The sequence below is a fragment of the Schistocerca serialis genome, chromosome 7 (genome assembly GCF_023864345.2).
Source record: "Schistocerca serialis cubense isolate TAMUIC-IGC-003099 chromosome 7, iqSchSeri2.2, whole genome shotgun sequence".
Taxonomy (NCBI): Eukaryota; Metazoa; Arthropoda; class Insecta; order Orthoptera; family Acrididae; genus Schistocerca; species Schistocerca serialis.
The window spans coordinates 458,591,774-458,609,442 of record NC_064644.1 but is presented as its reverse complement, the minus strand read 5'-3'; the positions used below and the strand labels follow the sequence as shown (position 1 = coordinate 458,609,442).

Here is a 17,669-nt window from a genome sequence, read left to right as displayed (position 1 = left end):
CTTGATAATATTCAATACTGCTAACACCCCTGTCGCATCAACACTTTTGTGAGGACAATATGGGCTAGCAACCCCACTGGATGTGATCTCACTCCTTTAGAGTGTAATGCAACCACTATTTTTGCTCTGTTATACAGGGTAGAAAGAAGAGGGGCCATTGAAAAACCATTCGACGAAATCTGATCTGATGCAGTACAAGGTTCCTATGTTTTTTTCAACGATCCTGTTTCACTCCGTCCTGTGGAGCGATAACGGTGGAACGGTGGGGTGCAACATTGACACATGTGTGAATAAAACAGCAAAGAGTTTCTTCAAGGCCGCCCCCCCCCCCGCTCCCCTTGTTCCGCGATAACCTCAGTGACACCCTTCCCCATTTACTGAGAATATTAAAAAATGTGCCTTTACAGAGAAAACCGTTCAAATAGTGCTAGGCACCTGCAGGTAGGCAACCACTTCGTACCTCATCCTGTGTCAGATGTCTAGCACTACTTTGGAGGTTCTGAACGGCCTGTAATGTCTCCACCCTGTATTCCTGAGCATAACATTTCGGTCGCACTGCACTCCAAAAGGATAAGAATTCAGTGGTGTTTACAACCCCCCCTCCCCCCATGTCCTTAGACAAGCGCTTAAGCCTTAAGGGGACGTCACCAGCATCAATTTTTGTCAAGAACGTCTTCCTGTTGTCCTTCGCACTGCAAACTGTCGTTTTCGACCACGAACTGTGTGAAAATCAACGTCCAAAGAAAAGAAGTGGTTTCATTTGAGCCCTTTAAGCCACTCCCTGAGACTTTTTCGTGTCTTTTCTGAGCGTCGGTGTGTCTGAAATGTTGTCCTCGATAACTCATAAGAAACACGCGTTATTTTTACGCTAGACGTCGCGTTTCGGACCTCCATCGCAGGGGCGTCAAAAGAGGTTTTACGACCATCCCATCGTGCGACCCTTCCAACGGCGGCGTTGGGTAGAATCGTGGTGAAATTTGGTGCCAACGCGACAACATTAACCCACTTTGCGCGTCACATGAACTTTGGCCTTTTTCCGCGCGTGTCAACAACGTGCTGTTTGAAGCGCCAAGGAACTCGAAGGTGACGTCGCAGGATGCCACGCCTTTGTACCATTAGAGAGGAAGGACGTAGGTGCCTTGGAGCCAAAAATCAACCTTATGCGTCTCAGTGGGAGACAATTAAGGATTTCGAAAAAGTGATCCTTTACTTCTGTTGTGCAGTGTAGTGGGGCCGTCGTTGTCCACATCTTCTGCTGACATCGCGTGTTGTCAGATACAGGCGCATACTTGATTGGAATGTGGTTAGCGGACTGGGATGATAGGACTGAGATTAGAGGAGTGGGCTTAGAAGAGTTACAGGTGCTATGAGTAAGAGGTTAGAATAAGGAGTTTTTGACAGTGAGGTTAGAGCAGCAGGATTAAAGGAGTGGAGAGGAGTGAGTTTAGAGGAGTAAGACTAGAGGAATGGGATAGGGGACGGAGGGGAAGAAAATGAATCTAGATCAGTGAGGCTACGGAGTGAGGTTAGAGGAGTGGGATCAGCAGCGACGGGTTAGGGGAGTGTTTTAGGCGAATTAGGTTACGGAAGTGAGATTACGGTAGAGAGACTAGGGGAGCGGGCCCACCTTGTCTCGGACGTCGGCGCGCGCGCCCGCGGCCGCCAGCCTCTGGACGACGGCGGCGTGGCCGCCCTGCGCCGCGTGGAACAGCGCCGTCTGCTGCTCGGCGTCCGTCGCGTCCAGCCGCACGTCTTCCAGCGTCTCCAGCAGCAGCTCCAGCACGTCCACGCGGTTGTTGCGCGCCGCGCACATCAGCAGCGTGTACTGCTTCTGTAACGTGACATCGTGATAACGTCACACCAACAGTGACTTATTTTCTGCTGTTACGACATTCCGATATGTAATAATTGGAAAAACTCTGACGCAAGTTGGAAAACATTATTTGTATGTAGTCTATTCTATTGGAAGGTGCAAATTTACTCTCTCTCTCTCTCTCTCTCTCTCTCTCTCTATCGCGCGCAAACACATACACACACACACACACACACACACACACACACACACGCACCATATGATGTTTTTGGTGTCATCATTCTTCTGAATGATGTGATGCGGCCTGCCATGACTTCCCCTCCTGCGTCAACACTTCATTGTAGAATAGAACTGACACCCAACGCCCTCAATTGTCGGATACATTCCTATCCTTTTCTTACCCTATAGTTTCTAAATTTTACCGCTTTCTCGATTGGCATCTAAGTTATTCACTAATATTTTAACACATGTTCCACTATTTTGTACCGTAGTATTTTTTATGCATTTTTTATTATGAATTTTTTTCTGACAGCAGCCAGCTGGACTTTTTTACTTTGGATGATCCTTAGTTTATACAGTAATTTCTTGTCCGGTCATCTAGAGAGAAACTACGGACTCCGAATGTATATTTTTGACGAATTATTGGTCCTACTGACAGAACATATTAATACAATTGTTTGTAGACTTGTAGCTATAGCTTATAAATTACGTCAGCCATGCATTTGTGGTTCAAATGGCTCTGAGCACTATGGGATTTAACATCTGTGGCCATCAGTCCACTAGAACTTAGAACTACTTAAACCTAACTAACCTAAGGACATCACACACATCCATGCTCGAGGCAGGATTCGAACCTGCGACCGTAGCAGTCGCGCGGTTCCGGACTGAGCGCCTAGAACCGCTAGACCACCGCGGCCGGCCGTGCATTTGTGTATAAGCCTCGTATGCTGAAGTGCATCACCCCTGCAACGCAGCGGCCAATCACAACCTAGTCGCCACCACAATCTATCTCTCCTCCCCTATTACGCAAGAACCGGCCAAGTTAATTATGCCCAATCAATATTTTTGTTACTTGATAACTTGATATAAGTTTTTCGTTGTCCTAATAGGTTATAGTGGGTATCCGCTGTCATTTCTTATCGCCCAAAGCTCGTTTCGACCAGCTCGATGGTAAAGCTTCTTTCAAAACCTACAAAAGCGATATGGGTTCAAAGATGAAAATTATTACGGTTTTATTATGAACCTCTTCCTTGTAAGAGTGGTTTCGTTGTAAAATGACTGTCACTAGATGAAAGTTCGATTTATCTCCTCTTTGACGTTTTTGGAGAAGTGACGCAGCTGGAAACGTTATTCCGCTCTCGAAGATTTTTGACTTAATCTTGTACACAATGTTCAATAGACCAATTTAGACAAAGTTTTCACGTCCACTTCTGTTACTTTCTCTCAAAAGATCGCTAATTACCCTTTCGCTAAATGTGACTCAGATATTCCATGTAAATCTTCCTGCACCAGCCCATTTTAATCAGATGGAAAGCATGCAGCTCCATATTTAATTTTTGTTCTGTCATACACTACTTGCAAAATTCTACTGTTGTGTAGTTGGGACTGAACGACGGGTCATAAAGGAAAGTCCAGTTCACAGCTGTAACAATTATAACGCTAATCAGAGGTGAGTCTTCGACATACAAGTTTCAGAACACGAATGAGGCAGCAGCTAACTTTATTCGTGTGGCGATCCGGCCGGGCATTCCTGCTTGAACATAGTTTTACGTGTGTGCACTCTCAGCAGTTGCATTCTTAGCGGTTGAGTCGCAGTTCAAACTCAGAAAATATTTCGTTGTATATCGAACATTGTCAGTTTTTCTTGAGCGAATGTGTGGAGTTTAACTTACACTAAGCACACTTAAATACGAGAGGCATTCAATAAGCAAAGCAACACATTTCTTTCCTCAGCGAATTTCGCTTGAAAAAATGCAGAGTTTGTTGTGGGACATTGTGAAATATTTCCGCTTTAGCCCCTGCAGTTTCATGAAGTTCCGATAGGTGTGGCGCTATACGTAGCCTTCAAAATGCAGTCTGTAACCGAGATGGGTTCCAAGCACAGAGCTGTCATTGAGTTTCTTTGGTCGGAAAGCAGAGCACCTCAGTTATTCATAGCCGCTTGCAGAATACCTACAGAGACTTGACAGTGAACAAAAGCACGGTGAGTCGTTAGGCGAGGAGATCGACGGCGAGGTAGTCGACAGATCACAATCAAAGACACCACTGCGCAACTGGACGTCTCTGTTGGTAGTGCTGGCATACCCGTCCACCATTTGGGGTACTCAAAGGTGTGTGCCCCGTGGAAGACAATAAACAGCAACGAAGGATCATCTTCTTGCGCGTTTTGAGCCTGGTTGTATCGACTTTTGGCGAACAGCACAACAGACGATGAAATAAAACGGCAGTCCATGGAATGGCGCCACACCACCTCTCCTCCGAAGAAAACGTTCCAAGCAGCATTACCTACCAGTAACGTCAGGGCGACGTTCTTCTGGGACTCCGAAGGGGTTACTCTGTTTGATCTCCTCCATTATAGTGAACTGATAAGTCTACTGTGCTACTCTTAGGAAAGTGAAGAAACTACTTTAGCCTGTCCGCATAAAAATGCAATCTCACTTCTCCTTTTGTATGACACAGCAATGCGTAACACAAATCTGAGCACCAGAGAGAAGCTCGCAAAACTTCAAGGGACTATTGCTTCTTTTCCACCTTACAGCCTCGATATCGCACCTTCCAATCTCCATCTGTTTCGGCCAGTGGAGAATGCACTCCGTGGGAAGCAGTACATCGATGATGGGGAGGTTATTGTTGCTCCGACGTCGACCAGTAAATTGGCACCACGCGGGCATACAGACCCTCTCAGTAAGATGGCGTAAGGCCGTCTCATTCAACGAAGATTATGTTGAAAAATACTGTTTTGTAGTCCAAAGACAGGGGGTTAATATGGTGTATTGGAATCCTACGTACAACCAGTCTGTTTTTAAAAAAAAGTTTCGCATTACTTGTCGAACGCTCCTCGTAATAGCGGCCACTGTGTGCTCCGTGAATATATAATGTATGAAGATGATTCTCTAAATAAGATTCACTAGGGTTAACACGAGCAATTTCGTCTCCACTAAAGCAATCTGTAGTAGTTTGCTCATTACCCGCCTAAAGTTATACTGTGCTCTTATAGCTATTCATGTTGAGACTGCATGCTACTGTCAATTGACAGCGATGGATGAGATCACCTCTCCTCCATAGTGTTTTTATTTTGTTTAATCAATACTACACAATCTATTTTACGAGGGTGAGTCAAATTAAAACCTTAAATTTGTAATAACAAATCGAAATTTCGCGCTGTTATCCTGTGAGTTAGTAAGCGTGCTACAAACAGCGTGCAGAAGGGCCTGTAGGTGGCAGCATAGTGGAGATGCACACATGCCGGCGCAGTATCAGTAGAAAGATGGCCAGCCCACTTGCGACTTCCACCAGGAAGGAACAGCGTTTTGTTATTCGGTTTTTGCGTAGTGAAGGTGTGAAACCTAAAGAAATTCATCGGCGAATGAAGGTTCAATATGACGATGCATACTTGTCACAACAGCGAGTCTACGAATGGAGTAGGACGTTCGCAAATGGTATGACTTCAGTGGAAGATGCTTCTCGTCCAGGTCAGGCACAACGAGTCGTGACTCCACACAACATTCCAGTAGTTGAAGCCATAGTGAAGGAAAACCGCCGAGTGACACTGAATGACATTGCAGCATGTTTACAGATTAGTAATGGGTCACCACACCACGTTGTGCACGATGTGCTCCAGTTTCACAAAGTGTCTGCAAGATGGGTGCCACGACAGCTGACTCCTGACATGAGAGAACGACGTGTTGATGCTCGTGAAGAACTACTTCGGCACTTTGAACGAGAAAGTGATGACTTCCTTGCAAGAATCGTTACTGAGGACGAAACCTGGGTTCACTTCCACCAACCGGAAACGAAGAGAGAGGGGAAGGAATGGTGCCATTCCTCATCACCATAACCAAAGAAGTTTCGAACAGAACTATCAGAACGGAAGGTTATACTGACTCTCTTTTGGGACGAAAAAGGAGTCATTTTGGAGCATTACTTGCCTAGAGGGACCACTGTCACCAGTGCATCACACACAGATCTCCTAAAAAGTCATCTGCGGCCTGCAATCAAATCAAAGCGATGTGGATTGCTGAAAGCAGGGTCCTTTTTGCAACATGATAATGCAAGGCCCCTCACTACCCGTACAACAGTTGCAACAATAATAGACCTGCATTTTGAGTGTATTCTTTATCCACCATACTCACCGGACCTTGGCCCAAGTGATTTCCGTATGTTTGGACCACTCAAAGACGCCATGGGAGGAAAGAAGTTCCGCTCGGATGAATAGGTACGCCTCGCGGTGCACGGACTACCAAAAGAATTCTTTTCTAAAGGAATTTATGCACTTTGTAAGGGCTGGAGGATTGCATTGAGCGTGGGGGAGATTATGTTGAAAAAAGTGATACAGCTTTGTACCACCTCTGCACAATAAATAATATATAAAAAAAATATTTACGGTTTTCATTTGACTCCCCCGGGTAAATTTTAGACATTCGTTCATTAATCATTTTTTGACATTGCATTTGAACAGTAACGTCACGCTGTTCAGGGGTAAATATTGCAGATAGCGTATGTATCTACCAGAAAGAGGCAGTCGGTATCGACTCACGTGACGACGAGCGCAAATGCAGTTAGAGCGCGTTGGGAGTTGGAGGCACGGGCACACGCGCCTGCCGCCCTGCCGTTCCTCATTTCGCGTCGCCTCATACCTCATACCTCATACCTCATCCGTATGCTGTGCGGGGCCCGCGCCGCGCCGCGCGGATGAGTTTGGTGCGGACCTGGGCGGCCGTAATGAGCGCTTCCGCCATCCCTCGATGCCGCACAGAAATGGTCCGGAACACGGCCGGTATTGAACGGTCCGCTGGCAGTTGCTTGCGTGCACAGAATAATTAGGCGGCGAGAGAACTGCGAGGCGCTGTGACATTCTATTAGCAGCAAGAAGGCTTTTAGGTCCGCATATTGATAACACCTCACGCTAGACGGGCCGTACGGAAATACTTACCCATCATCGTGCTATCTAAGAACACGCACTTTAACGCATTTAGTGACAAAATGCGTCTAGCATATCATTTAAATATTAGGTTGGTACATGGTAGCGTTTTTGTTTTGCATTTTGGTATTCCAGCTGCTGTGGGTTTATTTATTGACAGCCATTTCTTATTTGTAGTTTACTGTTGCTGTTTCAGTTTATAAGCAGTTATTTTGTCATTTAGAGTTAGTGAGTGGAGCTGTAGACCACAGAAGGTGGAGCGCCATGTGAAGAAATCGGAACGTTTTCGACCTATTCTTCTGTTGAGTTGAATAGAGGTGTGACAGCAGCCAAGGCAGTCAGAACCACTTGTGTCGTGTAAGAGGATAATGAAATTGGACATAGCGCGGGGAGAAAATGGTTTTCTCGTTTTACGATGTATCGTTTTGACATTAATGACTCTCCACGTACGAAGACATTCGAAGAGTTTTGTTGAAGTTCGTATAAACGCATCAATCTAATCATCTGCATCAGTGTACTCGCGAACTGACAAACGTGATGAACTGTTATCATTCCACCATTATGCTACATCTGCATGCAATGGGAAAGTTCAAATGTGTGTGAAATCTTATGGGACTTAACTGCTAAGGTCACCAGTCCCTAAGCTTACACACTACTTAACCTAAATTATCCTAAGGACAAACACACACACCCATGCCCGAGGGAGGTCTCGAACCTCCGTCGGGACCAGCCGCACAGTCCATGACTGCAGCGCCCTAGACCGCTCGGCTAATCCTGCGCGGCTCAAAATCACGCCATTTTTACAGTCGCGGAATTGAAATCCTACCCCAGCGTTGGCAGACTGTAATAAATAGTGAAGGATAATATATTACAATCATGCTCATAAATTAAGGATAAATGCAGAATGTGGTGCCACACAACGTGCACTACACAAAACTGGAGCTCATAGCATAGGCACATAGGGAACACAAATGACACAGATCTGTAAGTCCATGGTATTGGCGATAATTAGAGAAAACCATCCCAGAAAAGATGTGCTACAAAACGCCAAGTTTGCTGCGCATGTACCCTGACATCAGTGCGGAATGTAATCACCATGCACACGTACACAGGCCGCACAAGGGGTTGGCATACTCTGGATCAGGTGGTCGAGCAGTTGCTGGGGTATAGCCTTCCATTCTTGCACCAGTGCCGGTCGGACCTCCCGAAGTGCCGTAGGGGTTTGAAGGCGTGCAGCGACACATCGACCGAGAGCATCCCAGACGTGCTCGATGGGGTTTAGGTCTGGAGAACAGGCAGGCCACTCCATTCGCCTGATATCTTCTGTTTCAAGGTACCCCTCCACAATGGCAGCTCTGTGGGGCCGTGCGTTATCATCCGTCAGGAAGGAAGTGGGACCCACTGCACCCCTGAAAAAGGCGGACATACTGGTGCAAAATGACGTCCCGATACACCTTACCTGTTACAGTTCCTCTGTCAAAGACATGCAAGGGTGTACGTGCACCAATCATAATCCCACCCCACGCCATCAAATCACGACCTCCATACAGGTCCCTTTCAAGGGCATTAAGGGATTGCTATCTGGTTCCTGGTGCACGCCAGATGAAAACCTGGCGAGAATCACATACCTGGACTCGTCCGTGAATATAACCTGGGACCACTCTTCCAATGACTATGTACTCTGTTCTTGACACCAGGTTTTACGGGCTCTCCTGTGACCAGGGGTCAGTGGAATGCATGTTTCAGGTCTCCGGGCGAATAAACCATGTCTGTTCAGTCGTCTGTAGACTGTATGTCTGGAGACAACTGTTCCAGTGGCTGCGGTAAGGTCCCGAGCAAAGCTACCTGTAGTACTCCGTGGTCGCCTGCGACCACTGATGGTGAGATATCGGTCTTCTTGTGGTGGTTTACATTGTGGACGTCCGGTACTGTAGCGCCTGGACACGTTCCCTGTCTGCTGGAATCTTTGCCATAATCTTGAGATCACACTTTGTGGTACACGGACGGCCCGTGTTACGACCTGCTGTGTTTGACCAGCCTCCAGTCGCCCTAGTATTCCACCCTTCATAACGCCATCAATATGTGTTTTCTGAGCCATTTTCAACGCACAGTCATCATTAGCACGTCTGAAAACATCTGCACACTTACTCGCTGCACCGTACTCTGACATGCACCAACACACCTCTGCGTATGCAGACTGCTGCCAGCGCCATCGTGCGACGACCGCAGGTCAAATGCACCGCATGGTCACACCCCGAGGTGATTCAAACCCGCAAACCGTTCACCAGAGCGTTGTTTCACCATGTATCAGCATTATCCTTAATTTATGAGCATGAGTGTATATAAGTCTCTGTTGCGTATTTATGCTGTATTTATTAAACATACGGAAGAACGTTACAAACTTATGCATCCACCTAATACATGCCGGTATGTAATCTTTGGGAACAGCAATGATAAAGCTGCTCAACTACTTGTGTATTTTTAAGTCCACGATGTGTAACAGAGCGACTCACGCCAATGAATGAAGCGTCCAGAAGTTGTGCTGAAATTATTCGAAAAAAATTTGCACAAAATTAGCACTCTGAGCTTCCGTGAGTCAACGCAGGTCATCAAAAGAAAGACATTTTCCAAAGCAATGGCGTTCAGTTCGGAACCAATTTTAGATCACGCACATAAATACACATATGCACCCATTTCTGTATGAGTGTCAGTTTCACGACTTCCATGAAACGCTTATTCAAGCACAGGACAATAATTTACGCTACATGCTGCACCTGTACTAAATGTTTCACCCACTTGATGCTGTGTTTCCCAGACTACGATTAGTCGCTGTAATAGTGACTAGTACTGTAGAAACAGAGATATTATCTGTATCAGAGTCCCCTCCAAATTCTGAATCTTCTGCGTACTTCTCTGTAGCCTCTTCCCAGTATTTCATTACACGATCAGCCAGAACTTCATCTGCTATGGAGGTATGCCGCCTCACAGAGTCATTCTCATAGATGTGAAATAAATATTCACGAATGTCGGTATGATCCCGTTAACTATGAAAACCAACAAAAAATTAGTCAATAATATGCCGGTAACATTGAAATGTCTGTATAAACTGTTTTCGTCATCTTGTTTATTTTCAGTAATCATCCTACAAGTGCACTTCCAGCAGAAATAATGTTAATATCCTAGAGGCTAACATTTTTGAAACAATATTATATGCAATGTTCATTCTTCATTAGAAGAAGCATTTCTTAGCAACTAACCAATAAAATTAAATGTAACCAAGAACAGAATTAACGGCAATCTCTTTGATCATATGTACAGCGCGGACGGAAACTAGCTTAAAATAGGCTCATAAACTATTCCCGTTTGATTTTATACTTCATAATGCAGGAAATGGCGTGCGACAAAGAAGATCAAGTGAAAGTCCAAGTTCATGTAGGCAATGAACTGCTTGAACAAGTCTATAAACTTACTTATCTGGGCAGTAATATTACCAGGGATGGAAGGAACAAGGCAGAAGTGAGAAGCAAAGGCTTCTTTTAACAAGAAGAAAAACATATTAACATCTAAGAGAATCAGCCTTGAAATCAGGAAAAGATTTTTGAAATCACATGTGTGGAGTGTGGCAAGCTATGGGTGTGAAACATGGACTCTCGGGACAGAGGAAGACCAGAAGCTAAATTCTTTTGAAATGTGGTGCTATAGACGCATGCTCAAAATAAAATGTATCGACAAGGTCACGAATGAAGTGGTTCTGGAAAGAGCAGATGAGAAGAGAAGCTTCTGGAGTTTCATTGTTAAAAGAAGAGTGCAATTTACAGGCCATCTATTAAGACATAAAGGACTCCTGAACACAATCATAGAGGGATATGTCGAGGGAAAAAGACCAAGAGGAAGACCACGACTGAGGTACATGGATCAAATCGTGAAAGATGTGGGATGTAACACCTATAAAGAAATGAAAAGAAAAGCTGAAAGACGCACAGAATAGAGACAAGCTGCCATTGTAGCTGTTGCAAACCAATCCTTGGATTGACCACTACAGAAGAAGAAGAAATGCAGGAAATGCTACTGTGAAATGAACCTACTACCGTCGTATATCAGAAGATATCGCAAGAGTAAATCCATAGGTGACTGGTGCTAGCTGAAAACAAAAACATTCTTGAGGATGGAAGCCTCACAGGCCATTGGTAGATATTCACACCATTACTCACTCGTTCGCCGACAACTCCGGCCTATCGACTTAGAAACGTAAGACAGGTATTCACACTTGTGAGAGAAACTATTGTGAATATTTTAATATCAATAAAATCGCTTGTTTATAGCAAATAAAATATTAAACATCCTTTAAGGCCAGTGGTGTCTGTAGATACAATTGCCACTCAAAAGTTTAACGTATTCAGTACACTGAAATTCCTGTGTATAGTAGGATTTAGCAATAATCCCCACACCATCGATTGTTTAAGGTTTCGGACTCCCATGCGTAAAACAACCGTTTGTCTCAGCTCCTTGTTTATGACATACTTTCTGAACTAACTGTAGTACGTACGGTGATATAGTTTTCCAGGTACATCCAGTCTTACATGTGCATACTCTCTGCAAAATCTATTACCATTGGAGTTAGTAATAGAGAAGCAGTAAATTTAAAAAAATTCCCTGATGGTGAAGGTCTATTGCATGAACACCGAAAATCAACTGACGTCGAACTTTTCTGCTTTCATTATTTTGTTGGGGTCTCGAAGAGGAAAAGCTTAGAAATGTTTTGAAATCATGTGTTAAGTTGATGCTCTCACTCTAAAATACTAGATGAGAAATTTGCAGGTCATGAGCTACGCTGCATCAAGACATTTGTACCGTTTTTAATTTTAATATTTGTCTAATTGCGTTAAATTTTTAACTTAAGATTATGCCGCTTAATGAGTAGATTATGATGGGAATTTGCATATTTAAATTCGGTCGTTGAATATATGAAATGCTGAATATCTGATTTTTGTTGTCCCTAGAAGCTGTTAAGCAGGCAATCTGCAATTGAGATTGCATAAACCGTTTAGCCATTTACTAATATGGATTTCTATTCCAAACTCTAAAATTGTAAGGTTTTGCGGCATAACTTACCAACATGTATAAAAGAAAAGAAATCCTAGTTAATTATGAACTAGTTTAAATTAAAGAGGGAGACAGTTGAAATGTAATTTCCTCGACATGTCTAGAGATATTCCTGAAATTATTATGAAAATGTTCTATTTTTTTTCTTTATTGTTGGACCTGCAGCATATATCACTTCACGTTAGGATATTGTGCAGAGGATTGGAAAACATTATGCAGTTTGATATATTATTTTAGTACATAAGCTTATTTCAGCTTTATTTCCTTCATCAGTATATCTGCAAACAATCGCATTTCTTTATAATTTACATAATATATGATTTATAATTTTTTTTTTAACTTTTGATGTTGTACTCATGTCCTGGCGGTGTAGATGGACAGACGTCAACTTTGAGTAAAGCATTATTACTGCCTGAAATAGTTGGTCCTACTACTTTCTTCAGCTACGTTTTAAAGTTGTTCGATAATCTGCTGTTGCACGTATATTATAATACGTTTTTTACTACCTGACAGTTGCAGAAAGTCAAGTTTGACAGCTAGCTGTTTGCTCAAGTACATTTATGTTGTTTTGGGTTGTGTCTGTATAGAATTTTTATTGATGTGTTGGTAATTTCTGGCGTTTTTGTTATCCTTCCTTTTATATATTAGCATTAAATAGCGCTACCTATATTATTGTAGCGTAACAGTTTTGTGCATTATGGGTCACATTCGGGAGGACGACCGTTTGAACTCCCGTCTGGCCATCCAGATCTACGTTTTTCGTGATTGCGCTAAATCGTTCCAGGAAAATTCAAGAAGATGGTTCATTTGAAGAAGGTAGGGCTAATTTCCTTCCCATCCTTTCACAAGCCGCGCCTTTGCTCCATCCCGAACGACCCTGCTGTCGACGGGATGTTAAATTACAACCTTCCTTCCTTCGTTTATGGGTGTCGTACGTCTTTTGAGTCATCACAGTTCTCTGGGGCTTATACATTTTAAGCTCACTGTAAGTAATACTGGTCACACCATTAAAAGAGCAGTCCGGTCACTTTGGAGCCCTATACGTCGTGTACATGTGGTACCAGTTGGTCGTGCAACCCACTCAGTTGACGTAAGTGGTGGTGGTCTTGTGGTGCAGTCTGCAGCAGTCGGTAGTAGTATGCAGTCCGCACATTAAGATGTAGAGAAGTGGAAGAAAGAACGATCGTGTTTGGACGTATTCCATTATCACACCGTGAATGAAGTTGCCTGATTTTTTTCATCAACGCTGGCTGTCCAACGTGTCCGCAAGGAACGGTGTATCTTACTAAGCTTCGTAGCACAGTCTAATAACATTATTAGTTAGAAGATCTGGGCACACAGGGTTTTCAGACATGTGATACGCCATATCTACGATATTCAGTTTGAATTTCGACAGCAGGCGACTGACTGGTCGCACACCGCCCAGCCGGAAACTATAAGCGCCAGGTCAAAGATAGACCGCGGTCCGAATATCGATACACACCGCTGCTGCCACCCGCCAAAGGAGAGGATCATAGCATAATCGCGATAACCGCGGGAGACTAAGCACAGAATCGCAACGAACGTTTAATCCAGCGCTTAGCATGAGACAGCCACAGCTCAAATTGGTACTGTCTGTGACAAAGGTTCATGTAAAAGTTTCCGAGCGAACATTTCGAAGGGATCCGAATGCAATGGTTATTTGGTATTAGGTACCTCGTCAAAGGGATGTTAAATACAGTGACACATAAAGCTGCAGATATTCATCGGACCAGACAACACGTAAACTGGATAATAGCCAAAAGTAGTGCGGTGTTGTCCAGGGAGACTTGAATATCCTCATTTCATTCATTCAGGTAACCATGAACATCAACCATCAAGCTTATTTTAGCTTTCTTGGAGACCAAGTAACGTCGTACATTCTACTTCATTATGAATGTGCTGTGGATACACGCATCTTCAAAGATGACAATGGCCATGTGCACGGACATACCAGCGCTGCATGTGATTCTAGTTTTACGAATAATCAGGCAACATATAATTCCTCAATAGACCCGATTATTCTTATTATTTTAAGCCGACACAAAATGTATTTCACTGTTTGGCCTTGGGAGCATATAGCTCTCTGGGATCTTCTCGTTTACAACCAGTGCTTCATTTAGCGTCAGACTCTCTACAAAAAAAGAAATGAGATTTTTGTGACACACACACACACACACACACACACACACACACACACACACACACACACACACACACACACGCCTGTAGGATCCCCGCGAGCAAGAAGAAGTGCCACAACACGCCGTGGAGTGGACTCGACTAATTTCTGAAGTACTGCTGGAGGGAGCTGACACCAGGATTCCTGCAGAGCTGTCCATAAATCCGTAAGAGTACGAAGGGATGGAGATTTCTTCTGAACTGCACATTGCAAGGCATCCCAGATATCCTTAATAATGTTCATGCCTGGGGAGTTTAGAGCCCAGCTGAATGTTTAAACTCAGAAGAGTGTTGCTGGAACCCCTCCGTAGCAGTTCTGGAAGTTTTGGGTGTCGCATTATTCTGCTGGAATCGCCGAAGTTCGTCGGAATGCATATTGGACATGAATGGATGCAGGTCATCAGACAGGATGCTTACGTACTTGTCGCCTGTCGTATCTAGAGGTATCAGGGGTTCCATATCACTCAAATTGCACACGCCCCACACCATTACAGAGCCCCTACCGGCTTGAACAGTCCCTTTCTGACATGCAGGGTCCATGGACACATCAGGTTGTCTCCATACACGTACGCGCCCATCCGCTCGATATAATTAGAAACACAAGTCGTCCGACGAGGAAACGTGTTTTCAGTCATCAACAGTCCAATCTCGGTGTTGAGGTGCCCAGGCGAGGCGTAAAGCTCTGTGTCGTGCATTCATGAAGGGTACAACAGTAGGCCTTCGGCTCCGAGGCGCCATTTCGATGATACACTCCTGGAAATGGAAAAAAGAACACATTGACACCGGTGTGTCAGACCCACCATACTTGCTCCGGACACTGCGAGAGGGCTGTACAAGCAATGATCACACGCACGGCACAGCGGACACACGAGGAACCGCGGTGTTGGCCGTCGAATGGCGCTAGCTGCGCAGCATTTGTGCACCGCCGCCGTCAGTGTCAGCCAGTTTGCCGTGGCATACGGAGCTCCATCGCAGTCTTTAACACTGGTAGCATGCCGCGACAGCGTGGACGTGAACCGTATGTGCAGTTGACGGACTTTGAGCGAGGGCGTATAGTGGGCATGCGGGAGGCCGGGTGGACGTACCGCCGAATTGCTCAACACGTGGGGCGTGAGGTCTCCACAGTACATCGATGTTGTCGCCAGTGGTCGGCGGAAGGTGCACGTGCCCGTCGACCTGGGACCGGACCGCAGCGACGCACGGATGCACGCCAAGACCGTAGGATCCTACGCAGTGCCGTAGGGGACCGCACCGCCACTTCCCAGCAAATTAGGGACACTGTTGCTCCTGGGGTATCGGCGAGGACCATTCGCAACCGTCTCCATGAAGCTGGGCTACGGTCCCGCACACCGTTAGGCCGTCTTCCGCTCACGCCCCAACATCGTGCAGCCCGCCTCCACTGGTGTCGCGACAGGCGTGAATGGAGGGACGAATGGAGACGTGTCGTCTTCAGCGATGAGAGTCGCTTCTGCCTTGGTACCAATGATGGTCGTATGCGTGTTTGGCGCCGTGCAGGTGAGCGCCACAATCAGGACTGCATACGACCGAGGCACACAGGGCCAACACCCGGCATCATGGTGTGGGGAGCGATCTCCTACACTGGCCGTACACCACTGGTGATCGTCGAGGGGACACTGAATAGTGAACGGTACATCCAAACCGTCATCGAACCCATCGTTCTACCATTCCTAGACCGGCAAGGGAACTTGCTGTTCCAACAGGACAATGCACGTCCGCATGTACCCCGTGCCACCCAACGTGCTCTTGAAGGTGTAAGTCAACTACCCTGGCCAGCAAGATCTCCGGATCTGTCCCCCATTGAGCATGTTTGGGACTGGATGAAGCGTCGTCTCACGCGGTCTGCACGTCCAGCACGAACGCTGGTCCAACTGAGGTGCCAGGTGGAAATGGCATGGCAAGCCGTTCCACAGGACTACATCCAGCATCTCTACGATCGTCTCCATGGGAGAATAGCAGCCTGCATTGCTGCGAAAGGTGGATATACACTGTACTAGTGCCGACATTGTGCATACTCTGTTGTCTGTGTCTATGTGCCTGTGGTTCTGTCAGTGTGATCATGTGATGTATCTGACCCCAGGAATGTGTCAATAAAGTTTCCCCTTCCGGGGACAATGAATTCATGGTGTTCTTATTTCAATTTCCAGGAGTGTATTTCGTTGAATGGTTCATGTGCTGTCACTTGTTGATGGCCCAGCATTGAAATCTGCAGCAATTTGCGGAAGGGTTGTACTTCTCTCACGTTGAACGATTCTCTTCAGTCATCGTTGGTCCCGTTCTTGCAGGATCTTTTTCCGGCCGCAGCGATGTCGGAGATGTGATATTTTACCGTATTTTTTATATTTACGGTATTTATGTGAAATGGTCACACGGTAAAATCCCCACTTCTTCTCTACCTCGGACATGCTGTGTCCCATCGCCGACTATAACATCACGTTCAAACTCTGTTAAATCTCGATAACCTGCCATTGTAGTAGCAGTTAGTTACCGATATAACAACTGCGCCAGACACTTGTCTTATACAGGCGTTGCCGAGAGCAGCATCATATTCTGCCTGTTTACATCTCTCTGTATTTACGCATGCCTAAACGAGTTTCTGTGTGTGTGTGTGTGTGTGTGTGTGTGTGTGTGTGTGTGGCGCCCTTCGTATTTCTGAAGCTATGAGGTCTGCACCAATGAAAAAAGGTCGTCCGTCACTAACTGTATCTCTATTTTTCATTTCTGTGCAATGTACCATTTAAAGAAACGTAACTTTGTGCTGAAGGTGATGTTTATTAACATTTATGGATGGGCGAAACATTTTCTGCAGTAACGCACAGAGCAAAACAGCAGCCTTCAGGACGGTGCAGGCAACTCGCATTATGGTATTACAGCATTATGGCAGAAGCTGCGGTTCCGTTTCCATCATTTAAAGCATTCCAGAACGTGTAAGGAATAGGGTACTGAAATTAAATCTGCCATCACTAACTGCACCTCTAGTTTTAATTTCGGTACAAAAAAACCTACATGTACAATTAAAAAAATGTAGTCTTCGTAGAAAGTGATTCTTATTTTCTTGTACGGACTGTGCATTTCTGCCCTCTGTGTGAGCCCGTGACGCAGGTACATCCATGGCCAATTACAGTTTCCACATTTTGTTTCATTTTGGGAATATATGACGTAAAGTTTGGTGGGACAACTAGTATATATACAGGATGTTTGGAAACAGTCTGGAGAGCTTTTAAAGGTGTTGCCGAGGAGGTTGTGCTGAAAACAATTGTTAAGAAATAGTGTGTGTGTATTGTGTATTGAACCGGGGTCCTAGAAACGATGGAGAGGCTTCGTCCCCCTGTAGACCTCAGTCGTTCACAAACCCACAAAAGGCCACAGCAGTCCACCCACCTCACCGCCGCCCCA

The 17,669-nt window shown here is 45.2% G+C and overlaps 1 protein-coding gene across 4 annotated transcripts in view; it reads right to left on the bottom strand.

Moving 5' to 3' along the window:
• Positions 1 to 17,669, bottom strand: part of LOC126412339 (ankyrin repeat and death domain-containing protein 1A-like) — a 692,368-nt gene that overhangs the window by 134,547 nt on the left and 540,152 nt on the right. For all 4 annotated transcript variants that reach the window (XM_050081884.1, XM_050081882.1, XM_050081885.1 and 1 more), the window contains exon 6: positions 1,628 to 1,831. In XM_050081884.1, the coding sequence (XP_049937841.1) occupies positions 1,628 to 1,831 (204 nt within the window). The remainder of the gene's footprint in view (positions 1 to 1,627; positions 1,832 to 17,669) is intronic.